The sequence below is a fragment of the Lethenteron reissneri genome, chromosome 30 (assembly GCF_015708825.2).
Source record: "Lethenteron reissneri isolate LAM-NWPU_2019-01 chromosome 30, ASM1570882v1, whole genome shotgun sequence".
NCBI classification, from domain to species: Eukaryota; Metazoa; Chordata; class Hyperoartia; order Petromyzontiformes; family Petromyzontidae; genus Lethenteron; species Lethenteron reissneri.
The window spans coordinates 1,794,675-1,821,355 of record NC_083808.1 but is presented as its reverse complement, the minus strand read 5'-3'; the positions used below and the strand labels follow the sequence as shown (position 1 = coordinate 1,821,355).

The window sequence follows — 26,681 nt, the reverse complement described above, 5'->3', positions numbered from 1 at the left end:
GTAGCATGGTTGGCGTGGACCCTGGTGCAAGGAATGAATCGGTGCCCCCTGTCCAATGTTGCCTCTCCCCTCCTCGTAGCCCAGCGCCGGTGCCCCTCTGGCACGTGTCGCTCTGGTTCAGCTGCACCACTGCGCACCTCTCCAATTGCCTCAACAACTCACTCCTCCATTGCCCTTCCCACGCTGTCTCTCACCTGCCCCCTCCATATCTGCCAACATAGGACCCCCTCCTCCACATCCTCCTCTTCATTCTATACATTGACCCACTTTCACCCAAACCCCTCTCCGCCATCAGGTCCGATGTTAGAAAGCGATCCCAGATATAGCATTAATTCTGCTTGAAAGGCACCTCATCAGCTTGTCTTACGCCGTGCTGCTGCTGCTCGCTACGTGCCTGGCATGCAACACAAAACGCAAGGCGTTTGCAACCGCGCTTTCTCCTACCTCGTGCAACCTGCGCTCCTATCCTGGGATGGAGTGGCGGAGAAGATGCCCCCCCCCCCCCTGCTATTCCTAAAAAGAGTCCTCCACTTACCAATCCTTTGCTCTCACTTCATCTTGTGCCACACTGGAGATTTTGTGAAGCACTTATCATTGTCTTCATCAGCAATGGTCTCTCCGCTGCGGGATAGAGGCCTCTTCAAGCCGTCACTATCTCTCGCAGCCACACGATGTCACTATCCTCCCAACTCTTGCACATCGGCTACATCTCATCGTTCCATCGCTCGGGTGGTGCTACCCCTGGATGCCTCTGCGCCGTTGCTCGCCACTTCGTCTTCTGTGACAGATTGGCTCCTAGCGCAGTGCCCAGCTACCGTCTACAGTATCTCAAGGTCCTGTCATCAGCATCATCAGCACCTACCCATGTCACCTCGTCGAAGGGAGGTAAGGGGCGGATGCAATGAGACCAGGACTTGTGTCCAAATTGTTGTGGGTATCTCGTCACTATATCCAGAGTTTAATTTCTCGTACATATTTTATGGGGGTGCACCAACACCCAATCCCGTTGACCCTGGCCCTCTCCACCCAGACAGCTGTGGTGGAGAACAGGGACATTTTACAGATTTCCAGACTGAAGTGAACCTTTTATTTTTCCACGTCAAAACATTTTCCAGTTGTCCGCACAAGCCACGACGCTCACGGTGGCCGTGTCCCTCGCCTGGCAACACGTTGTTCCACCCCACCCCAGAATTCCGATATCTGTGGAGACATCACCACGTGTGCTGGTGTCTCCAACCACGCCGATGCAGCCCGGCAACAAGAGCTGTGGTGTGGGAAGGAAGACGGCGGTGTCCCAGATAAGTTGTGACCCGCGTAACCCTCGCGTAGCGCTGGAAATAAAATCTATATTTGCATGCACAGCGAGACGAATGACTCCCGTGTAACAATGGTAGTAACAGGATGTATAATATAGCAAGGTGCCTGCTTCCACAGACGTATGTGATGATGAAGGTAGTGGTGGCGGTGGGGGGGGTGTAAGGGCTGTGTGTGCTGTGATGGGGATAATGAAGGCCTTTATCTCATCATTGGCCAAGGTAAATCCACTGCTGGATGAGGGTCTTGCTGTGGCGAGTATAGAGGAAGCACAGCGCAACAAAGTATGTTGGTGCACTGCCCACTCATGGCCGCCAGGTAGCGCTGCAGCATAACAAACAACCTGTTCGTGCATGGCTGGGTCAACCTTCCAAACACGATGGTGGTCCAGGCACTTTTTGCTTAGCTTGCGATATTTTGCGCAGCTACAACATATCAATAACAGACATTCTCGATACACTGCTGGGCGATGGCCTCCCAACGCCGCCGCCGTCTCTCAAGATCCTGCGTTGCAACGATCTACCTGCACACGCGAGCTAGAGTCATCGCTCCATCTCCCTTTGGTTTACGTCCTCTGGGACTCGTGCCATTGATTGGGTCATGCTGCTTATTATCCGTTGTTGTAAACATTGACAATGAATTCGTGGCCCTCTTTTTGGACACTTGCGGACACACCAAAGCCTATCATGGGGGGGGGACACGGGAACCACGCAAGGCGTTTGTGATCACGATGACACGCCCGAGAGGACATCCACCGCGGAGATGGAGCAATGATGACGACGACGACGAAGAGATGGGCTCGTGTGCAGGAGCTGGTATTGTGACATGGAGAGACCGTGAGAGGTGGCGACGGTTTGGGGAGGCACCTTAATCCGGCAGTGGATCAACAAAGGGAAACATTGTGTGATGCTCCTGCTGCTGCTGCATTGGCAGTGGTGCGCAAACAACACTCAACACAGTCATCAATAGCACTGCGTGTGGCCTTAAACGGAAAAAAGTATATACTAGGCGACGTTTCGGGCAATGACTCTACTTCATAACGTATACATTTAGAGGCCACAGAGAAGGAGTGGATCACAAGAAAAGCGACTGTGCAATCCATCTCTCTGGCCTGTCCATCTGCGTGCTATCAATAAAGGACATTGTCCAAAACGTCGACTATTATATTTGTTCCCTTCAAGGCCACAGACACACAGGGAGTGTTATTGACGAACGTGCTGAGCGTTTTGATAAAAATAGGAAATTTGGGTGTAAGTGTGCATATGGCAAGGCGACGCAACTTAATTCCACAACGTAATTGCCACTGCCGCATTCGTCGCGTTTTAACTAACGCAGAAGTAATTACCCACCAATAATGATCAATGAGTTATATCAACTTGAGCGAGCTCATTCAATGCGTGTTCCTGCTGCTGGCCAATCCGCGGCATGCTGCCAATTCCCCAAGCGCCTTTGAGCACGTGGGCGGTGGGGCGGCGTGACGTCACACCGTCATGGCCGCGCCCATGGGTAACGTGGGCGACGCCGCGCCGGGTAATGGGGACACGGGGACACGGGAGTCTGGGGCTGGAGACGGCACGGGGACACGGGAGTCTGGGGCTGGAGACGGCACGGGGACACGGGAGTCTGGGGCTGGAGACGGCACGGGGACACGGGAGTCTGGGGCTGGAGACGGCACGGGGACACGGGGCTCTGGGGACGAGCGCCATGGTTTGCACCTCTTCCCCGAGCGGCTGGTGCCTAAATTCAAGCGCGGGTTCGTGGCCAGCTTGAGGTGCAACTACATGCTAAAGGTCGCGCTGGAGTCGAGTAAGAGCGCCGCACAGCACGCTACATCACGCTGTGCACCACGCTACACAGCACACGACATAGCACACGACACACCGCACTCTACACCACGCTACACGACACACTATAGGTCACACCACACGACACACCACTCTACACCACACACCATGGTGCACACTGCACTATAAACAACACCACACCCATGCGCTACACACCGCCCTGCACGGCAGCATATACAACAGCACACTTCACACTAAGGAACCACGCTATCTCGTACAGATGTTTCGATACTCCCATTTTAATCCATTGCTTTTATTTCCAATGGTGCAACCTGCATTTTTTTTGTTTCTTTCAGATCCGTATGCAAAACTTCTACAAGATGCTTTGAAGAGGTCGGGGTGGTACGTGTTTATTTTTTAATTGGAACGCTTAATTATGTTAACCCTAACTCAATATCTGGTGCCGTTGCGCGGTAGTTAGCGCACTGAGTTCTTGACCAGAGTTCGATTACTGCTACCGGTGGCGAGTGATGTCCGATCCTGAACCCTCTTCCTGCTGAGATCTCCCCCCGCCTCTGTCCACCGAGCAGTATCAGACCACTTTATCAGGAATGTATCTAAACTGGGGGAATCTGATGAGCTATAAAGCTCTTTTCCACCGTCGCTTCACAGACGTTCAGCACCGACGGGGAGTGGAAGCTCGCTGCCTTCACGCGGGCCCACTCTGTTCAGTGAGAAATCGGCACCTGCCGAGAAGCACGGTTGGCTACGTGCGGTGCGAAAAAAGTTCAACATACAAACAAATCACGACGAACGCTATCAACGCAGCGATCGATAATCGATCATCCCGAGCACCAACACAAGCTGCTACACCAACAGCCATCGTCAGGGCCAAACAACGCCCCAGTTCGACACCGGGACAAGGATCCTCCGACTGAACATTGAGGAGGGACCCTGTCGGGCGATGTGATAGAGTTTCGTGTCTCGCTGACTTCATGACAACCAATAACGTCGATCGAGAATCGATGGGAACAAAAGTCAACCGGCAGGTCGCGGTGTGGTGGGGTAAAGTGTGAGCACCCCCCACCCTTACCAAGACGTCTGGCCAGCGAGGAAGAGTAGGCAAAAACCCTCTAGAGGCTAAATCTTGACTTAAAGCTTTAGTGACTGCAGGAATTCATATTCTTTGGGTATTTCGGAAAAGTCACGTAGATAGGTTCACAATTAATAAAAAATAAACTAAAAATCGTCTTCAGGTGGGAAAAAGGAAGACGATCGCTTGTGTTGCGATCGAATCGTCGTGGTTTTTTTTAAAATAAAATTTTAACCTATCTATGTGACTTTACCGAAAGACTCAAAGAATACCTTCTCGAGGTGTCCTCTAGAGCTCCCTCTAGTGGAGGCACTTCCACTGCAGTGGCGTGAGCAAGCTATTGCAGGGCTGCACCTTTGTCTTTTATAAAACCAGCCTCTGCGTCTGTTCGGCGCAGCTGTGTGCTCTATCGATGTTATTGTATCCACTCCGTGCAGGGCTGGGCCAAGTTGAACGAAAGTGAAGTGGCTCAATATTGGTCGATGATCGCGTCAGCCCAGTTGTTTATTTCGCCGTAGACTATGCTGGATTAGACGTGATAGATCTTGTAAATGGGGCGAGTCATTGGGCGTGCTAATGCAGCTCTCATAGCGATTGTCATTTTCACATCGGTGTTGCAAATTGCTTTTAGCCTCGTATTGGTGTGTGCTTTGAGTGATAAGTGACTTTTTTAATGTTCTGACATTTTTGCCCAATTTTATCGCAATTCTGCTTCCGACCTCGTGTCATTGAGGCGAATCACTGTGCTCATTCAAAATTCTGACAGAGCAATGCAACCCGCAGTGTTAGAACTACATCCGATATCTCACAAGTTATCTCTGGTCCGTACAATAGAGGGAAGCATTTTACAACCTGCTTTGCAAGATTGCGTTCTATCGCGGTGGGGGATCGACACATCCTTCTGGGGGTCGATAAAACGAGCACCGCTTTGTAGGAGGTAAATATTGGTTGTCCCGTCGGTAGATTTTGCCTCTGACATACAAGTGTGGAATAAAAAAAACTGGCTTAGAGCTGTAAACTGCTCATTTGAGTGAGGAAACCACTGACGGATGTTGAATAGAAACGCACGCGTCTTGCCAGGCTGTCGTGGGGGGCGACCGTGCCCCCAATTCAAATGTTTGCTTCACGAGCTCGTGTTGTTTTGTGCAGTACCGCGTACAGGGATCGACACTTCTCATGCGAAGAGTGCGACAATAAAGTTGCCGGGGGATTCGACTCCAACACATCACAGGTGCTTCCTTACAAACCCCCTGCGTTTGACCTTGGCCTGTGAGCATCCTGCTTTTTTTCTTCTTGGTTCTTTCGGTAAAGTCACGTAGAAGGGAAGCCATTCAGACTCTGTCTACGTGACAGACCTGTTCTCCACCTGAAGACGGCTGCTTGCGTTGTGGCCGAAACGTTGTGAGAATTATTTTGTTTTATTTTTATTATTTTATTACTTCCCTTCTACGTGACTTTACCGAAAGAACCAATAAGATTAATCCCTGCAGTCACGAAAGCTTTAAATCGAAAGCATCCTGCTTTGTCGGATAAGTCACCACTGGTGCGAGGCTTCGGGCCTCTCATTTAACTCTCTCGTCAAACCTTCCCAACGCACGCCACGTTATCTGGGATTGGCGGTCTGGTTTAATGATGTCAGGGTTACACACAGAACCAGTCTAAAGTAGGTTTGTAACGATTAACTGCGTAAACGATTTGAAATATTACGATTTGGTGGCATATTTTTTAACGATATTTAATTCATAAATTTTGTGGTATATTTATGCGAGAAGAGACTTTTGTTGTCTTTTTGCTGTCTCCGTTGTATTGTTTCTCACTTGTCCAATTTAGTTTGGCTTCCATTCCGAAATGTAACACTAGCTCATAATTTGCATGTAACTTGCATAATTGTAAATAACAGATTCTGACGCGCATGATCCGATGCATGTATCGTGACCCTAAGAATCGCTATTCATCATAGAATCAATGCATCCTCACATGCTTAGTGTCAAGAGGCTACAGCAGCCTATGGTCGTGGACTGCATTGGTCTGACGGCATGGTTGTGACCCTAATCCCACCCTCGAGTGCCAGCAGTTAATGAACGCTCAGCGAACAACTGGGTGTGCTGTTCACTGCAAACAACCTACCGCGGCCACTTTCTTTTGTTCACGAACGTGATGTCACTTTCACTAATGTCACCCCATGTACGCCAAGTTTACACGTAACCCCCCCTCCAGCTCTTTTGGCCTGTGGTGAGCTATGAGAATTGATGTTGGCTCACGCTCACAAAATACTGCACACTCCTGGGCTACAGATTGCGCTGTGTGTTTAAATGCCACAAGGACGTTCGAGATTATTTTCAGTCGCGTATTAAATAGCTTTGTGGGAGCGATTTTCGTGCTCTGCGAAGAAGCAGCCAGAGTGACCCACGAAGGAAGGCCAGTTGACCGAGAGGGCACGGCAAAACTTTTGTCGAAAAGTTAGCGGCGCAATTTCCCATCCTCCTCCGTCCCGCCCCTCTGTTTCTACATCATGACATGAATTCACCGCGGACGGCGCACAGACACGACGCGTTTGTCGGTTGGCGGTGTGCCTGCGCCCAGGTGGTGATTTGCCAGAACAACGTGCAGAACCAGCACTACATGGACCGCGTGGTGACGCACGAGCTCATCCACGCCTTCGACCACTGCCGCGCGCACGTCGATTGGTTCGGCTCAATGGACCACATGGCCTGCTCCGAGGTGGGTCCCCAGCAGGGTCGTTTGCCGCTTATCGTTTTTACCCCAGATGCAGCGTTTTCAAAAATGTATTGTGGATTCCAAAAATTCAAGAACTGGTTCCGTGACATGCGATTGAACACACGGTGACTGAATGGAGCGAACCGTCGGACATTGTGCCAAACGACGCACGGTGCAACCCGAGGACACGCCAGAGAACCTGGACCGTGCAACTGCAAAAAACCTACGCGATATAGAATAAGGGGTATTTCTGATTCGTGTGTCTATTGTAGTCAAGTTTATTTATTTAATCAGGTGAGAACTCGCGGTACCAGCATAATCTCATATGCAAGAGTGTCCTAGGTTATAACAAAATCATAACGAAGTACAGCTATAAAGCAACCTATAAATCATAATATACAACTTATCAAATGAGTAATCGAAACGATGCTAAATAATCAATTCCCGTGGTGCAAGTTGGGTCGGGGCAGATACATTTTAGATCATGATGGTACAGATACAATACATTTTACAGCGGCATTAAAAGAGATGGTGTGTCTATTGTATTCAGCCACATCTGTGGTTTGTTTTTACGAGCACCTGGTGGCGTGCGATGGTGACGTGTGGCATTGGAAAGGGGCTACACGAACCGGGTGTGTGCATTATGGGTGTAAAATTCATTGGTTTCATGGTTACGTGTGCTCCCCGGTCGCCACAAAAGGCTGCTGCTTTCACCACGATTCAAAAACACAGTTATTAGTCTGACCGGGAGAGTGAGTCGATTAGCAAATTTGAGAATTAATTTCCTTTTTCCCGTAATGGTTCTAGAAACTCATCCTAGCAATAATTATAATTTCCAGCCATTTTTGGATGAAGGCCTCTCTACGCTGTATCAATCCTGGGGGTTGCCGGACCTGGTTAAGATTGCACCACCGATATCAGCTCGACAATCGAACATACATGGGTCACCGAAATCCAAGTGTAGCGTATTGCTACACTGCTCCACCGCTCTACCCCCCCCCCCCCCCGCCCGACTCTGTTGCCACCATGTGGGAATCCCGCTTTAATGAACGTCCCATGCTAACATACGATTAGTCTGTCCCTACCGGTGGTCGTAATGCAAAAATGTGGTACGTGCAAAGTTTTTTGTTTGTTTACAAGTATAAAAAAAAAGGCAATCGTAATTTTATTTCTTTCAGATCCGAGCTGCGAACCTCAGTGGGGATTGCTCCTTCCAAAACGAACTCAGGCGATACAACTTTGGACTGAAAGGCCATCACCAGGTACTTTAAAAAAATGTAATCACAGTTGCGAAGCACCAACCCAAAACACCAAGTGGTCAACAACGTAACGGCACCTCTGAATCTCTAATAGATGAGTGAATACACAAGTACGTACGTACGTACGTGTGCTCCTTGTGGTGTTTGGTACCAATGTATGGCTCTCCGCTTTTCAAATTTAAATAGCTCGTTCCAACTGATTTCCCTTGGCCACAAACTGTAGTACATGTCCCGCTGAAAAACATTCGAGCTCTGCTTCAGACATGTTTCTGTGACCTCCATCCCTCCCTCCAACCAGCCTGGCAAAACTTTTCTTTTTATAATATAGTATTAAATGATATGAGTATAGCATAACACTGAAGCCACCTCGTCCAGATCTGGAGGTAAACCCTTCCACCTGCCAGCGCTCAACAGCTTCTGAACTCCTGATTACGGCCAATGCGCAATGTGGGCGACGTCACGCGAGCCAGACAAGTTTTTTAATATAGCACGGCACTCTTGCCTGAACTGTGCCACTGTAGACTGTGAAACATCGCACCTTGCACTGAGAATGGCACGAATGCCAAATCGTACGAAGCGATGATGATCAACTGTGCCCACGCATGCAGACGTGCGTGCGCAACCGAGCCGTCTTGTCCATCCTGGCGGTGCGGCCCGCGACTGTCGAGGAGGCCAAGGCGGCCGTGGATCGCGTGTTCGAGCCGTGCTTCAACGACCTGGAGCCCTTCGGCCGCATCCCTCTGAGCAAGAAGCACGCCAAGTACGCCTTCCTGCACCATGAGTCACGCGACCGCTACGAAGCCAACCTCTAGTGCACCCGATGGGATGTTACCCCGGTAAAATGATTATCGTCGCCTCTTGATTACGAAGGTGCTTCGGGAAGTTAAGACGCACCCAAACCTGAAATCTCACTCTCCCAAAGCTCGACAGCCCTGTCGTCTGCAGGCTATGATGGAGTCAGCTCTCAGGAATTTGGACTGGGAGGAGATTTGGCACTGCCCCAAGACTTGGGAGAGGAAAAATGTTTCCAGCTGCAAAATGGAGAGCACTTGTTTAAAACGCACAGCTTGAATGATTGCTCATAAAAATTACTGATTTATATATAAAATAAAAACTGGAGTATTTACTCTTGTAAATGTGATACTTGTGAAGCAGCACTTGTGGAAGTACCTTGTGTGAAATGCGAATAAAAAAAGTTTGATACAAAGAATCCATATGAAGTATGGAAAGTACGTGTATAGAAACTTAAGTATAAAATCAAAGCCACACCATGTACAAAAATAAAAGCCAACTGAGAAAACCACTGGACTATTACATTTATTACAAGTGTTTTTTTATATCAACCCAACAAAATACCTTGTTGCTGAGTGGTATGTACAAATGTATTGAACCATATAAATTTAAACCACAAACATGTGGAAGTACAGGTTAGGTAACTACACCAGACAGCACATTCACTCATTTGAGCAATACACAGTATTGCAGATTAAATATATAATGTTAAACACACTCCAAGGCAATCCCCATGGAAGTTTCCACCAATGATAAGCTAGCTACCCATGATGACCATGCTTTCTCAGGTGACCTTTCGGCATGTTCACCACTGCAACAAAACTTTGCGATTGAGGGGCATGATTCCCGGCATATTTGCGTGAGCGTAAGAATGGATTTTAATAGCAATCTTTGAATCTTTACATTCCTAACAAAATATTAAATGGGCCAAGACCGAATGCCGTACTTGGCAACACCCGATTGGCGGCAGGTTGACAGTGGTAACACTTGTGCCCCACAGCAAGACGCCCTGTGGTTCGATTTCCAAGTTGGGCACCTTTCTGTGTGGAGTTTGGATGTCTCCCCTCCCCCTGTTCTGCATTCGATGTCTGGTTTCAAATAGAACCAGCCAATGGAACTGGTATTGATCGAAAATCCCCGTGCTGGACAATTACCTGCAAATTACTCAATTGGGATTATAGTATTGTCCCCGACTGCAAAAACATGACAGGATCCTCCTAAAAAGAATCTTGAAACTCGGTGAAGCTTTCCTGCGTAAAAAAATCGAGTTTTGCAAAAAAAAATTAATTATGCAATAACCTTATCTCATGAACATTATCACAAGCCATATTTATTAGCCCTATACACCAACTGTGGTACCAAATTCTGCTGTGGCCCATGAACTAAAAAGGCAGTAGGGAGTCTGCTCACTTGATCATCATCAATTACAGCAGCCACTGGCTGTATTTTAACACCACGTGATTTTCAGATCACATTTCTCCGCTGCCATTAACGACAGAATGCAGACAGGCATTGCCCTGTTATAATAGAACAAGATGCAATGATAGAGGTGACAGCGCTATCACAAATAGCCTTTTTGGAAGCAAAACACTTTGTTCAGTTGGGAAAAACATCCTTTGAAAGCAACCAGGTTTACAACGAGCCTCGAACTTTGCATCAGCTTGCCAGTGAATAGTTAGGGCTGGTTTCAGGTTAGGCATCTTGGGTATAGATTAAGTCTGCCATAAGGAATCCTATGAGCAGTATATGGAGTGCCGAGTTACGTGTGAATTGTATTTAATGTCACCCAAAAAACTAAAGAGCAGTGCACTGCGAGCCAGGTAACCTAAGTTTGATTTCTAGTCGACTAATATCAGTGGTAATGCCAGAACTGATCCTGAGCGTCCCCTTCACCAAACCATACGAACCGATGTGAAGCATGGTCAAATAACCTCCATGACTGGTGTGGGAGGTCTTCATTAAGCAGTGGATTGACACAGTTGTACACATTAGGCATGCTTAGGCTGTATCCCAAGTTGTAATACACGAGTTAATGATAAAGACCCTGAAGTGACTGCATGCACGTTGCCGTGGCACTGCAGCGACATCATCGTGGGGCCATTGAACAGTACGGCAGTCACTCCACAGTGACATCACTAGAACACCACGGCGGTGCATCTGATAGTCAATTCAATTATATTTTCCCATTAACAAACCCCCCAAAACTCATGTTAAAGACCACTTGTGACACAGCCTACATGTGCAGCCACAGAAATATTTAGTTTTTTGGGTTGCACCGTCAAACTCGTGCGGCAAGCTGCCGGGTTGCGGCAAGGTGGATCGTGGGGTGGAGTCCCCGTGCACACTCTCACTCAAACTCATCCACTTCGCCCACATAGTGACACATGTCGTCATAGCTGAGCTTGAGTAGTTGGTCCGACTGGCCCGTGAGCTGCACGGTCGCCTGGCAGTTGTTTTTGTCCCTGTTCAAGATGAGCCCCACCTGCGGAGGTTGTTGCACACAAATATTTGGAGATCGTCAGAGCTAGCCACCGTAGTGCTGTGAACACCAAAAATGTAAGAGAGATCAGTCTTCATCAGTATAAAATATCTCAGTCGCAAGGGGGTTAAATACACGTGGTGAGGTGGAAGGACGCTTTAGTTTCTGGTTCTTCACAGTGTTACCTGTGGCTCACTGCTAGGGAAACTAATGAAAGTCAGTTGTGTAAGATCACCTAAGACTGCTGAGGCTATACACAAACCATTGCACATAATTGGGGTTGCAGTAAATTGTAACCTTCATTGACGAGTACCGACCTGTCCTTTGTATTTCCCCAGTACCACCATGACATAATCCTTGTCCGTCTTGGGTATTATGGTCTCCAGCATGGACTGCTCGATTCCTTTAATTAAAAAAAATCCACAAGTAATGCATGTAATACTTTATAAAAATATGAAAAATTACTTTTAAACAATGTCAAGGAATTTTTATTTTAACGATTTTAGAAGTGCCTTTGTTGAGGTGAGGAGAAAGCAGGTGATGGAATACCTTCCAATATCTGGCCTTCTTCTGTCCTGCAAACGCATATCTCTGGCGTGACCACATCATCCACCGTCATCTGCCAGGAAAGAGGTAAACACAGTTCATCAAGAAGCAAAAGGTGCTCACCAGGGTTAATCATATTCCGATTCTCACATCCCAGCATGGTCTGCCTTTCCATATTTCCAGTCTTTGGACAAACATCCTAATGTAGGACTACAGAGCTTGGGCAAGATCTGTCTTAATATGAATGCACTCTGCCCACCGCGTGCCACACATGCAAACACACAAAACCTCTTCATTTGACTTGCTGCTCTCTACGTCACTGAGATTTCGGTTTCTAGAGCAACTAAAAGCACGTGAAGCAGATGAGTAAGCCGGTCCAAAATTAAATATCCATACATTTTATTTTGTTGTACCACAATTGGACACGCAGAATATATCGCACCAGTGCTGCAACCTTGTGGCACACCTTCTTGTTGTAGTATTTGCCTCCCTTGTAAAACTTGTCCACAAAACGGACCCGCAGGTCCCTGCGCAGCCAGCGCGGCTTCGAGGAAGTACTCGCAGCCACCACCTGTTTGCTGCTTTTCCTAGAGCAGAGAATGAGTGGAAGTAAAATGAAAGCACGGTCAAATAAAACACATTGTACAACCAGTTTTAAGGTTCATGCTATGCAGTCGAGGGCCAAAGTTGTTACCGGCCGTCGTCTTTATCTTCGTGTTTCCTCTTTTTGCCGTGTCGGTCGTCGTCGTCCTTGTGCCGGTCGTCTCTCGGTCTGCCGGCTTTGCTCCCGTCATGGGAGTTCTTCTTACCCTCATCCCTCTTGCCGCTGGAGCGACTCTCCCGGTGCTCATCCTCCCTTTCCCTCTCTTTCTTCTCCTGCTTCTCTTTATCTTTGTGCGCCTTGCTTAAGCGACCTGTGGGCGATTCAGATGTAAAACTGTTACAGGAGAGGATGCAATCGGAGCGCCACTCCAAAGCAGTGTGATGCAGCAACTGTTAATCACGTACTGAGGTCTTTGCTGTACTTCTCGTACTCCTCCTTGTTCACCAGACGCGTCGCGTACTGGCTGATGGTGATCACATTTCCCCCGATCGCCAGACGCAAAACCAAGCGTGCGTTGTCTGGGTCCAAGCCATCCACCTGGCGAGGCAAAGTTAGCAGATACATTCCACAACCATTCCAATGTTCAGAAAGTTGCACAGAAGACAAGGCGAGTTTATGGGTTCTTATTCGGGTTGTTAATTTGTATCAGTGTTTTTCATAATCGCATGCAAACAATGAAAGAAGTTAATAATGTTACCACACATATCGAAGTGTCTTATATGAAAAATACAAGTGCAACTTCCCATTCGAACTTACCACACGGTGAGTGCCTTATGATGGCTGCCGCTGACCAATTACATTAGAATGCGCTGTGCGGTTAGAATGTGCACACCAATTTCCTTAAACGTCAACGGATTCCATGACTTTCAGAAATAACCCAATCCATAACTGATTTTCAAAAATCTACTGTTTCATTAATGAAGTGTAGCTGCTGTACCTTCGCATACAAGTCCTTGTGTGGCCCTTTCTCCACAACCACAAACGCGCCGGCCGCGTAGCCCTTGGGCTGCTCCTCTGGGCGCTTCTCGCCCGGCTTGAGTGGCCGCTGAGGCTTCATGTCCTTGAGGGCATCGGCCGCCGAGCGGTCCGCTCCCAAACCCAGGCCCTTTGGCCTCACCTCGGCTTCAATAGGCTTCACGTCTCTGTGCGCAAGAGGTACACGGGCGTGCAGAGTGTTTAAAGAGGTGTGTACACCAGACGTGTAATGATTTACACCACTACCACCCCCTTGCCGATTCGATGAGTTTTAACCATTTTGGATTGTCATTTAATTTTCATCCTTTGCAGTCATCTGTTTCATTTTCCTCATGATACATAATTACATGAATTACATATATTTTTCATAAGTTGTGATACATTCGGACACATTTTTCTATTTTATGAGTATAACATTTTAACTGATGAATCGATATATTCCCAGTCTACATTACAGTGTGCAGAGTTTGGTAGTTTTCTGAAGCTGTAAGACTGCTGCTGCAAGACTTACTGTTTAAAAGTTCTGCCAATGCCTTCCCCTTTCTTCCAACCCATTCCTCTTAGCATTGCCAAGCCATACGCCTCGATGGGGACTGCAGCGTAGTCTGCCTCCGTTGCCTAAGAGAAGGAATGCAGAGCTCATTAAAACGCAAACACGCAAAGAATGACAGAGCATGAAAAAACATTTGAAGATCATACTGACTTCAAAATCCTCCATGGACTCTCCACTGCCTACCTCTCCCCTCTCATCTCTACGTCCCTCAACAACGTATTCTAACAGACACCTGACACTCGTTTTTAACCACCACTCCAGCCATCTCTGTGAAGCACTCACCGACTCGGGTCTCAGACTGACGTCCACTTTGTCCCCATCCTCATATCCGTCAGGGACCTTGTTCTGCATGAGCAGTGGGATCGCGAGGTTTTCATCAACCTTCTCACCCCCATTCTGCAGTTCTTGGAACCTCCGTGACTCTGCACAGCACACCGACCCGTACAAATAAAACATTGCAAACAATGCAAAGTTATTATTTTTCACAGATAAGGCTCAATGAGCTCTACAGCTCTTTTATAGAAGCGACCTGGCCACAAACAATGACATGGCTTATCACATAGAAATGTACAGCAGCCAAATATTCTCAAGTGCTTTTCTCGGCACTAAAATTACTCTATATTAAGTCCAAACTGGAAAGTCCCACTGTCAATAATTTGCCTTTGACAATGTGATCGTATATGATTTATTTATCCAGGGAAGCCTCATTGAGTCTCAAGACTCTTGTTAAAGAGGGTCCTGCACTGGAAGATTTGGACAAAATACATTCATGAAATTGTACTTCAATCTCATACCAAATCCACCTCAGCCTATTTGTGGGTTTGATAAATCTACGATCCACCAACCCATTCGTCAAAAGCTCTCGATTCCAACCGTTAACTGCCACACCTGGCTGATGGCTCCCAACACTCAAGTTGCCTTGTCAAATACCCAAGAGCATTTCTCTTGCAGCCTGCCCACCACAAGTTAAACACAACGTCTCCCTAACCTTCCAACAGCTCTTGGATGGCCTTGGATTCCACATCGTCCTTCTTTTGCCCTTGATTCTCTTGCCCCTCCGTGGTATTGTGCTTCTCCAGTGCAGGGCCCACATATCGGTTCTTTTGGATCAGTGGTATCACCAGCTCCCCTACCTTCTCCTTGGATTTGACGCTGCAAACATTAGGAAAAAAATGCACTCTCAATTTGTATCGACATTGTGCCTTGACTTTAACCACATCTCAAAATACTGACGAGTTGGTGTACACACCCCTGTAATGGCTTGCCATGTAACATCGCTCTATTGTAATTGTCATTCAGGTAGTGGTTCCCATAATTCAGTCCTCGCGACCTATCAGGGACCACCTTTCAACTTTTACCAAACCAATCCACTCAAAATATACACGTGAAGTAGTTACACGACGCATGCATCTGATTGGTAAACAAATATGTAACATCCTCGATATTAATTTAAATCGGCATTCTAAGGTAGGACACAATATAGTGGTTGATTCAGCACCCCGTGTAGCCGTTGCTATGCTAAGTGTTTAGTCATAAAGTGCATAATACAGGTTTTTCTGCGTTAGATCGCGTAAATATAAATGTAATGTTAAACCCGTCACCACCCGACGCAGCCAATTAGTACGGTTTGTCAAGTAAACAGAACATGCCAATTCATTACTAGTACAGCACCGGTGTGTAGGAGAGCAAATCCACAACATTTACAATTTGAGTACGACGTTTCGCCAGTAATTACAACCAGCTTCATCAGGCGACAGGCAGTCATCAAGTGCGCAGTGGTTGGTGTCTTCTCAGCCCACGTGCTGAACGATGGATTGTTAGATCGCAGTCGACGGCTTACAAACTTCACTCGGCAGTGAATAGACCAGACGCCGTTAGAGTTATTAATCAGGGAAACTAAGTTAAAACAAACTCACTCAGTATGAATGAAACTCAAGTTGATTAATAGAATTGCAATGCGTCCCTTCCACTGCCAACCCCCCGCGCTTGCCTGCTTAATACCCCCGGTAACGGTGCGCATTGCGGGTAAACAAAACCAGGCAAGACGGGGGGGCCCGTGTCAAAACCTCTAATTTTAGGCCGCGACGCTCGTCCACTTCGCGAACCTCACGACCTCCTTCCCCTCCACGCCCGTGACGAAGTCCGTCTCCTCGGCGCTGGGCTTCTCATCGTGGAGAACGGACGCCTCCTTGACCCTGGAGCGGTCGATCTTCTTGCTGAAGCCGAACGACACGGCCACCTTGGCCCCGGCGTCGCCTTCGCTCGGCTCCATGTTCCCAGCCGCGCGCGACATCGGCTGATGACGTGCGGACGTCTAGCGGTGACGTCATGAGCTGTGGCAGCCAATCAGAAGGCAATCTGCGTAAATGTGATGCAGCTGGCGGGAAATTCAAACGTGAGTTTACATTGTTTAATGTACAACGCCAATTGTCTTATTTATTGGTGCCATATATTCTCCCTTAACGACGCTCATTGTTAAGTTGACGTTATTTAGAAATGTTTGCATCTAACCCAGGACCCACATCTGACAGAGAGGGCTCTTGCCCACACACATCTGATACAGTAGTTCACTCGCATTAGTTCAAGCAAGCTTGACTGCTGATGAGACACTGCATTTCAAATCCGACCGATGGTTTGCTTGGTTTGAACTAATGCTGTTGAAATGGTGCACTCTCACAAGGCCGTGCGGCCGATGGGATGTGTTAAAAACATTGGTTTTATCTATGGACTGGAGGTGTTATTGTCTGCTAATTTATAGCTGGAAGGTAAGATGATTTTAACAATGGAATGCCACACCAAAGGGAGGCAGCTCACTATAGCGATGACATTGTTTTGTTTATCGGAACTACGTGGATTGTTCCACCATGAGACCGTTAAATTGTGACGGCTTGGGGAAGCCTTCATCCAACAGTGGATAGATCATGACTCATCATGATGACTGATTCATTAATATACTCTAATCATCCTTAAATCATGATTGACACATTATAGTAATGATCACTGACAGATGAATGATACATTATGGTGATAATAATAACTGCTACATTACTGTGTTACGATAAGTAATGATTACAACATTTATGGAAAGAAATATGATCGATATAGAAACGTACACGTCATAAATGCTGATTGTGATTATGGCACCAGATGATGGTCGATAAATTACGACTGACTGATTTTTATGATGACTGATAAATTATGATGCTGCTAATGCCACTACGATATGAATGATGAACACTTACGAATGCTTAACGCGTAAGCCTTCGCAGCCAATATGATGCATGATGGTGTTTTTTTTGGGTCAGACAGCCTTAGGAAAATGTGTGTCGTAAGCCCTCCTCCACCCGACACAGCCAATGAATAAAGTTGTCACTTGAATAAACGTGGCAATGCTCAGTGACTGTGTTACTGATTCAGCACCACCGACAATGTTGGAGAGCGAGCCACAACACCTAACAATTGGATCGTCTAAATTTTGATTTAAAGCTTTCGTGACTGCAGGGATTCATATTCTTGGTTCTTTCGGTAAAGTCACGTAGAAGGGAAACAATAAAATAATAAAAATATAAAACAATAAAATTCTCACGACGTTTCGACTGTTTTATATTTGTATTATTGTATTGTTTCCCTTCTACGTGACTTTTCCGAAATAACCAAGAATATAATTAAGTCGTCGTTCGACGTTTCGCTGCTCATTGCACATTTTTGGTTTCTACAACAGCCGGTTCACGAATCACCAGCCGAATGAACTTGATGAACAATATTAAACAACGATGAGTTGATGACGATCACCCTTGGCCGACTGCTGCTTCTGCTCTATGATCACTGTTACATTGCTTATGGCTTTATTTGGGTGATTTCGAAAAGTTTTTTGGTATGGCCATGTTTGTTTGTTGTAGTACGGAGTTAGAATGATGGCTTTAATCTAAGTTGTCTTGTTGTTGTTTGACTTGCATCCCACTGGGATTTTTGCACAGCGTTGGTGTACGGTGCTTTTATTTCTGGAAGACTTTGCAGTTTTTTCCTGGATTTTTCTGTTTGCGCATAGCCACTTTAAGATGTTTTCTTGTTCCTGTTTTTTGTTTGTTGCGGTTGCACCCGATTCAAGAGCCGAATGGCTCACAGGGCTACACCAAATAAATGAAACTGAAATCTCTGTCCATCCGCCAGGTGGCCTCCTAAGAGCCCTTTCGCACAGCCAGCCAACCACCCCAACTCCATCATCAACAAGCGTGGCTCAGCGAGTTGGGCCCTCGAGGGGGCGCCAGTGGCACGCACGTGGGGTCCTTGGTGGCGGGACGGCGCTGGGAGACGGGACAAGGGGTGGTGGTGGTGGTGAGAGATTCAGGAGGGAGGAACAAGAAACTGAGAAGAGGAGGAGGGTCGAAGCCATTGCGTCTCGGCGTGCGGGCGGATACGGCATTAGCACTGCGGGTCAGAGTGGTTGGGTCACCACCACCACCACTACCACGCCATATAGCTTAGCCACTGCGTAAGTACGTGTGTACGTACACGTTAGAGTACGCAGTCATTGCGAATCGCACATTATTGATACGTGCATACAGTGTACGGCGAGAAGACTGCAACTTTGGAACCGGGAGCGCTGCTACAAAGTTAATTTGGGTTTGATTCAGGCGCCGAGTTTTGAGTAACGTGTGCGCGACAACTTCAGTGATGCAAACCAAACTACAGTACTGTAGACAGGCAGATGGACGTATGAGCTTCGTATTCGTGATGTTTTGTAACCATCGAGACCACAAGTCTCTGTTTTAAAGGAAGCTCTCGAAAACGTAAACAATCGCCTCGATTCGGTGAAGACTTGCGAAGCTGGCCCCAGTCAAGAAGGGTCCCTTCTTCAGTCGTTCATTGAACAATTAAGTCCCTCCATCGCTCCCTTTCTCGGACTATACTGCCGGATTATTTGTGCTGGACACCACGAAGGAGGGCCACCCTTGCCTGAAGAATTGAGAACGATGGGAGCCAGATACCCCCTTGGACATCATCACCAAGCCCGCATGGGGATCTCCCCGCCTCGATGAGAACCCAGCCGCGCGGTCTCCTCTGCGTAAACCTCCGTCGCCTCCTCCTCCCGGACGTCGTGGACCCGCAGCCCCCTGGCCCCACTGCTTGCCGACGCCGTTGGGGGCTTCGTGTCAGGCTGACATTGGGACCGGGTGAGGCCACCACCACCACCACCACAGTCATCTGCAGGTGAGCGAGGTGCCACCATTCAGTTTTTTGATGCACTCACCTTTCTCCTTGACTTTTGTCCACGAATGATGTTGAGATCCATGCGGGAGGGGTGTTGAAATGGGGAGGGATATTGATGTGGGTGAGGGATATTGATGGGTGAGGGATATTGATGGGTAAGGATATTGATGGGTGAGGGATATTGATGGGTGAGGGATATTGATGTGGATGAGGGATATTGATGGGTGAGAGATATTGATGGGTGAGGGATATTGATGTGGGTGAGGGATATTGATGGGTGAGGGATATTGATGGGTGAGTGATATTGATGGGTGAGGGATATTGATGTGAAGCATATTGATAGGTGAGTGATATTGATGGGTGAGTGATATTGATGGGTGAGAGATATTGAGGTGGGTGAGTGATATTGATGGGTGAGGGATATTGATGGGTGAGGGATATTGATGGGTGAGGGATATTGATGGGTGAGGGATATTGATGGGTGAGAGATATTGATGGGTGAGTGATATTGATGGGTGAGAGATATTGATGGGTGAGTGATATTGATGGGTGAGAGATATTGATGGGTGAGGGATATTGATGGGTGATGGATATTGATGGGTGAGGGATATTGATGGGTGAGAGATATTGATGGGTGAGGGATATTGATGGGTGAGGGATATTGATGGCTGAGGGATATTGATGGGTGAGGGATATTGATGGGTGAGGGATATTGATGTGGGTGAGGGATATTGATGGGTGATGGATATTGGTGGGTGAGGGATATTGATGGATGAGGGATATTGATGGGTGAGGAATATTGATGGGTGAGGAATATTGATGGGTGAGGGATATTGATGGGTGAGGGATATTGATGGATGAGTGATATTGATGGGTGAGGGATATTGATGGATGAGGGATATTGATGTGGGTGAGGGATATTGATGGATGAGGGATATTGATGGGTGAGGGATATTGATGAGTGAGGGATATTGATGTGGGTGAGGGATATTGATGGATGAGGGATATTGATGGATGAGGGATATTGATGGGTGAGGGATATTGATGGATGAGGGATATTGATGGATGAGGGATATTGATGGGTGAGTGATATTGATGGGTGAGGGATATTGATGGGTGAGAGATATTGATGGGTGAGTGATATTGATGGGTGAGGGATATTGATGGGTGAGTGATATTGATGGGTGAGGGATATTGATGGATGAGGGATATTGATGGGTGAGTGATATTGATGGGTGAGGGATATTGATGGGTGAGTGATATTGATGGGTGAGGAATATTGATGGGTGAGGGATATTGATGGGTGAGTGATATTGATGGGTGAGGATATTGATGGGTGAGGGATATTGATGGGTGAGTGATATTGATGGGTGAGGATATTGATGGGTGAGGGATATTGATGGGTGAGGGATATTGATGGGTGAGGATATTGATGGGTGAGGGATATTGATGGGTGAGGAATATTGATGGGTGAGGAATATTGATGTGGGTGAGTGATATTGATGGGTGAGGGATATTGATGGGTGAGGATATTGATGGGTGAGGGATATTGATCGGTGAGGGATATTGATGGGTGAGGAATATTGATGTGGGTGAGGATATTGATGGGTGAGGGATATTGATGGGTGAGGAATATTGATGGGTGAGGAATATTGATGTGGGTGAGGATATTGATGGGTGAGGGATATTGATGGGTGAGGATATTGATGGGTGAGGATATTGATGGGTGAGGGATATTGATGGGTGAGGGCTATTGATGGGTGAGGGATATTGATGGGTGAGGGATATTGATGGGTGAGGATATTGATGGGTGAGTGATATTGATGGGTGAGGATATTGATGGGTGAGGATATTGATGGGTGAGGGATATTGATGGGTGAGGATATTGATGGGTGAGGATATTGATGGGTGAGGGATATTGATAGGTGAGGGCTATTGATGTGGATGAGTGATATTGATGTGAGGCATATTGATTGATGAGTGATATTGGGAGGTGGGGGGCAGCGTTCGTCGTGTGCCACCGTGTCTCCCATCAATAATTGAACAGCCTCTATAGGGACTCGTGGCTACTCGACATGGGGTCTCCATGGCTCCTTGTCCGCCTCAACTTCAACACCATTCTCACTCGCCTGCTGAGACGAGTGCTGTACTTTAAGGGTGACCCGTGAGGGTGCTTGATATTAAAATTTGTTAGTGGCTCAAAGTACCATGTCATGTTTTGGATGATTCCGTTTGGTTTATATATGCGTGGTTTTACCAGTCCGATCACCTATGTGACCTTTCTGTACCTGAATATCTCCCTGTGGTTGGGTTTATGCTTGGCAGTGTTGTAAATACCTCGTCGTGATTATATGTGGAGAATAATAAGTTATAAAAAAAGGCACGGGTCTGTTTCATCACCAAAGTCCTTAAGTCCAGCAACCTATGAGACTTCTAGCAGCGTCTGTTTAAGCCTGGAAATGCTGCACCGGTTTCGCTTTTACGAGTCTCATCAGCAGCGTGTGGCCACGTTATGAATTTGATTTACGAGGCCCATAGGCCCGATGGACGTAAATGATGTGTAAATTAAATGTGGTGCCTAAACAGACCCATCTGACGTGTTATTAAAGCGCTGTATTCGCAATCTACCAAGACAGCTCACTAAAAATGTTGTACAATTTTATTGCGAAGTACTTTACTTCAGGGGTACACGTATCATTGGAACATGTGCACGCGTTTTCTGTGATCTACATTCATGAGTTTCAGGTTGGTGGCCATCCCAGTGATTGTCTGATTGCTATGGATGGGTGGCACAACACACAGACACATCGTGCCATCATCAACACTGACTTAAGACTGCACCCTCCGTTAACGCCGCCACAAAACAGACACAGTAGGCGAACATTTCAAGCTGTGGCCCTCCGCGAAAGAGGAAGAAAAATATAGATTACTAGGTTGCTACATTGTCGACAATTTCCCAAAATGGGCAATATTACACGCTAATGTTGTTAATAACGCATTTGTGCTTTGCACGCCTACACCGAAGCAGTTTTCTTTGACAACACAAGCGTTCGACATTAGTTTGCTTGTTTTCCCGTCGTCGTTTGAAATGTTGAAAACAAAACATGAACTTGTGAGTAAGTTGAGGACGTCATTCGACCACAGTGTGCGTTGGGATTTTCCCCACCGCAAAGTGCATTGTGGTGGCTTGCTCACCTTCTGGTCTGACAAATGGCACTTATGCATCGGTCAAAAATACCCCATAAATAAAGCTGTCACATTGCCAATATTCCATTTGTTTACTTGTTCCAACAACAACAACAACTTGCAGTGACCACCAACGCTGTTCCATTGATCATTCTTATTGCCACAGTGTTACTGAATTGGTGGAATATTGCTGGCGTGGATTCCTAATGTATGCACGCCGAGTGGGTTTGATGATTATGACAGCTCAAAGGTGGCCTCGTAATTTGTGTCCAAAATTGGGAGCGCATGAATCACTCAGCTGATGACAAACAGGGTGGTCTCGTTGGTTGATTGGTTAATCGTTCACCCAGCTAATTATTTTATCAATCGCAGTGACTCGCCACTGCGAGCGAGAGGTGTGTGTGTTTGTCACAAGTATTTTGTGAGCAGTTAAAAATCCACTCAAGTGGAAGATGGGGGCCGTCCATAAATGACGTCACGCGATTTTGGCCGATTTTTTACCCCCCCCCCCCTGCCCCCCCTCGTCACACGGCGTCACGAAAAGTCAGACCCCCCCCCTCAAATATGACGTCACAAAGCTCTGCCCCCCCCCCAGACCATTGTTACATTTTGAAAAAAAAACATGTTTCAAATCACTTTAAACTATTGTTATTGTAGTGCGAATTTAATGTGGCGCTGCACTCCGATGTTGTAGGAGAAAACACGTATTAAAAAGGAGGCATTGGAAAGCTGAAATTTAGCATAAAATTCACTTGAAAATATTCAACGTCTAACTAAAACTGCAGATGTTCAGAATATTATATTGAAATTCTCTTCTAATTATAAAATATTAAAAGTAATTATAACTATAAAAAATACTTGAAACTTTGTAGTAGAACGAAGCCAAATGGAGAGTACATTTATAACAATCACATTCATTCCACAGAATGAAAAGCCCTGGTAGAATCATTAGAATCAAAATGTTTAATAACAATCATTAAAAAAAATTACAAAATGTATGCTTCTCCATTCTCTCATGGAAAAGCAAAATTCTCCTTCATGGAATAAATAAAAGGTGACCTTAGTACATTTAAATAATCAAATAGTTAATAATGAAAATTAATCAAAATTTGTGTTGTTATAACAAATCTCTTGTTTATATTTAAAGTTGCGCATTTTGAAATGACATCACATTTCTCAAACCCCCCCTCCCCCCCTCGTCACACATCGTCACACATCGTCACAAATGTCTGACCCCTCCCCCCCCCCACCTAGGTGTGTGACGTAATTTATGGACGGCTCCTTGTAATTACACTCCAAAGACAATGGGAGATAATTGAATAACTTGTAAGCAGTGACATCAGCATCTTGATAAGTTTTAGAAGCCTTGCGCCACTCATTTATTTGTGTGCATTGTTAAATATGGTGTGGGCACTTTAGAGTTCTGAGTAACACGATGTATGTTGAATTAATTTCGCATCGTATGAAGCCAACCGTGCTAATCGGGTGCGGGGAAGGACAAGAAACGAAACATTAAAAATCAGTTCTAAAGAAACAATAGCGTTCGCAGCGTTGCACACAAAGGAGGACATGCAAATCTCGAGATAACGTGAATGAGGAGGATATGTTTATTGAGAAGTTAGGGGGAGGGAGGTGAGAGACAGGTGGGATGGTTGGAAAGAGGGCTTTGGATGTGTAAATGAAGACCGTGGAATGGATTCAATCTCATTCACAGGCAGTGCAGGAGAGGAAATTATCCAGACTGAAATGAGTCCCCATCTCCACTGCTGGAGGAAGGCCTGTTGTATGCCATGTTTGTGATGGGTGTTGTTTGACCATGCATTACTTCATCACGCTGATCAGTGTGGGTTGTAGAAGGGGGTGGGGAGCCCAAAACTGGTTCTGATATCACTTGCTATTGATGATGTCAGATGTACAACTCCTGCTCGGCAGGTTCAAATATATGTTATAAATAATGTTTTACTAATACTGCTGGAGCTTTTTTTTGGTTTTAATGCATTTTTATGTTGAATAGTCATGCTGACATTATCGTTGGATTAATTACTGCCGTGATGATGACCCACCAGCGAGAATGCAGGGGATAGGCCGTCCACACCCAATTCGAGGATAGGGCCGTTTTCTCAGCTGTGCAGGGAAACCTGTGCAAAGGATTTGCCCTTTTAATTGCGAGCAGTCGCACTGAGTGTTGAAACCAGCATACTTGTGTAGACATGGTTATGGGCACAATGATAAAGTTCTGAAAGCAAGTAGTAGTTAAGATAATCCGTACTAGGCTAGTAATTTCTGGAACTGCATATGGTGTGTCCCCCACCCCGTCAAAAAGTTGGGGATAGCTGCTCCCTCCCTGTATGTTGGGATGCAATACAAATGGGATTTACATAGCATCTAAATTGGGTCACCCCTCAGGATGTTGAGCTGAGTGGGAGCACACATTGTAGTAGGATAAGAAGTCAAAGGTGGAGGAAAGGAAGGTCTTGAGCCTGAACTCTTGAACTGGTGGCAAACGCAGGCTGTGTGCAGAACATGCGCAAGAATAGGCACTTTCTTCTAGACATGCAAAGCATGCTGGGACCATGTGTTCTGCTTTTTACTATCGAATACACCTTTATTTGTGTATTACTATGATTGACAAGAGGCAGACTGGGAGTTTCGCCAGAAATTCTTGGTTGTGGTATCACAGTGTACGCATATGGGAGTAGAGCGAGATAAGAGGGGAGACGGAGTTTCAGCGGCACCACGTAAGATTTGTGTGGGAGGGCAGCACATGTACAGCCCTTTTGCCAGTCCACTGCTGGATGGGGCCCTCTCCATTCAATGCAGGTCGTGAGGGTTATTTGACCACACTTTATGTTGCTTATGAGTGCAGATTTGTGAAGACGGAGCATAACACGTTACGACGTTGGATTTTGCACACACCATCTTCTGCTGGCCGCGAGCAACCTACAACACCCGTCTTGTGTTCGTCGGTGACTCATCCGCCCCGTGTTGCCCGCCGTGCGCAGGCCAACGTGGGCCCGGCCACCCCATGAGAATGTCCAAGGCGCTGAGGAAGAGGAATCACTGGAGCGGGCGGCTGCGCGAGGCCGTGCTGAGCGTCACCGCCACTCCGAGTGGCGCGAGGCTTGTGCCGGCCCTATCCCTGCTCGGCGGTGCCGAGGTGGCGCAGTTCCCGTACCTGACCACAGCGGTGGACGAGCAGCAGGTGAGGCTGCCTGCCGAGGGGGCCCTGAGCCTGACGCTCGTGGGTGCGCGGACAGTGTCGCACTTTTTTTGTTTGGATCTGTAACAATTCGCTCCACGTGTTGGGAACTGCAGGAACTGAATGTTTCACATGCCTGGGTAATTTTTCAGGATCTGAGTTTAGTTGTTTACGAAACTGAATTCACTTCCCGAAGAAGCCCCCAAGCACATGGAGCAAAATGTTAAGCAAAACGCGACACGGCCACCATAGGGCTTTACAGCACAAGCTCAAACACCTACAAGTCTCTTGGATTTCTCTTCACTTGATACAGTAAATCTAGCTGTGACGGTCCCACCTGAAGACGGAGACTTGTGTTGCCTCCGAAACGTCGTGATTTAATTGAGTTATTTTCATTTATTATTATTTTATTTTATTATTATTTTTTACCTATGTGACTTTACCAAAAAAACCTAAGAGTATGTGACAGGCCTGTTCATCGCATGCCTACTACATGAGCACTGTCCTGACACTCATTTGACCAGAGACTTGTTCATATTTGGCGGTTGAAGTTCCTGCTTTGCGTTCATTCCAGGTGCGAGTTCTGGCCGGAAAGCTGCAGGCCGGTGACCTGCTGCTGGAGGTGAATGGAGCGCCCGTCGCTGGGCTCACGTCACGCGACGTCAACGCTCTCATCGCCGCCAGCCCTAGTCCCGTGCAGCTCAAGCTGCTCAAACCTGGTAACAACTCTCACTTTTCACTTACATCCCTTTATCAATCCACTGCTGGATCAAGGGCTCTTCATGTTGTGTTTTGGTCGCCGAGGTTGGTTGACCGCACTTCACGCTGGTCAGTGCTGGTTGCCGGATAAAGAGAGGGAAGTCCACAACCAGTTCGCAATATCACTCGCCGTTGATGTTGGCCATTGCTGAAAATCTAAATCAGATCGCTGGGATCATAGTGCAATGCGCTACAAGCCTGGTACGTGA

The 26,681-nt window shown here is 46.9% G+C and overlaps 3 protein-coding genes across 7 annotated transcripts in view; 2 read left to right on the top strand and 1 right to left on the bottom strand.

Annotated features, from left to right (window-relative positions):
- Positions 1 to 2,503: 2,503 nt before the first annotated feature.
- Positions 2,504 to 9,471, top strand: ATP23 (ATP23 metallopeptidase and ATP synthase assembly factor homolog). The gene is made up of 6 exons (XM_061562754.1): positions 2,504 to 3,120; positions 3,455 to 3,500; positions 5,341 to 5,422; positions 6,775 to 6,912; positions 8,088 to 8,171; positions 8,777 to 9,471. The coding sequence occupies exons 1-6, from the start codon at positions 2,805 to 2,807 to the stop codon at positions 8,978 to 8,980; spliced, it is 870 nt and encodes a 289-aa protein (XP_061418738.1). The 5' UTR covers positions 2,504 to 2,804; the 3' UTR covers positions 8,981 to 9,471.
- Positions 9,470 to 16,412, bottom strand: GPKOW (G-patch domain and KOW motifs). Its single transcript, XM_061562752.1, has 11 exons — positions 16,223 to 16,412; positions 15,106 to 15,269; positions 14,400 to 14,539; positions 14,076 to 14,182; positions 13,527 to 13,731; positions 12,994 to 13,126; positions 12,680 to 12,899; positions 12,452 to 12,572; positions 11,989 to 12,058; positions 11,757 to 11,842; positions 9,470 to 11,442 (listed from the first exon to the last, which is right to left on the bottom strand). The coding sequence occupies exons 1-11, from the start codon at positions 16,408 to 16,410 to the stop codon at positions 11,308 to 11,310; spliced, it is 1,569 nt and encodes a 522-aa protein (XP_061418736.1). The 5' UTR covers positions 16,411 to 16,412; the 3' UTR covers positions 9,470 to 11,307.
- Positions 16,413 to 18,412: 2,000 nt separating this feature from the next.
- Positions 18,413 to 26,681, top strand: part of LOC133349374 (membrane-associated guanylate kinase, WW and PDZ domain-containing protein 2-like) — a 71,842-nt gene continuing 63,573 nt past the window's right edge. For 4 of the 5 annotated variants that reach the window (XM_061562745.1, XM_061562744.1, XM_061562749.1 and 1 more), the window contains exons 1-3: positions 18,413 to 19,291; positions 25,517 to 25,716; positions 26,288 to 26,432. In XM_061562745.1, the coding sequence (XP_061418729.1) occupies positions 19,153 to 19,291; positions 25,517 to 25,716; positions 26,288 to 26,432 (484 nt within the window). In that variant the 5' untranslated portion in view covers positions 18,413 to 19,152. Of the gene's footprint in view, positions 19,329 to 25,516; positions 25,717 to 26,287; positions 26,433 to 26,681 lie in introns of all 5 variants that reach the window. The other variant, XM_061562746.1, reaches the window with a different exon arrangement.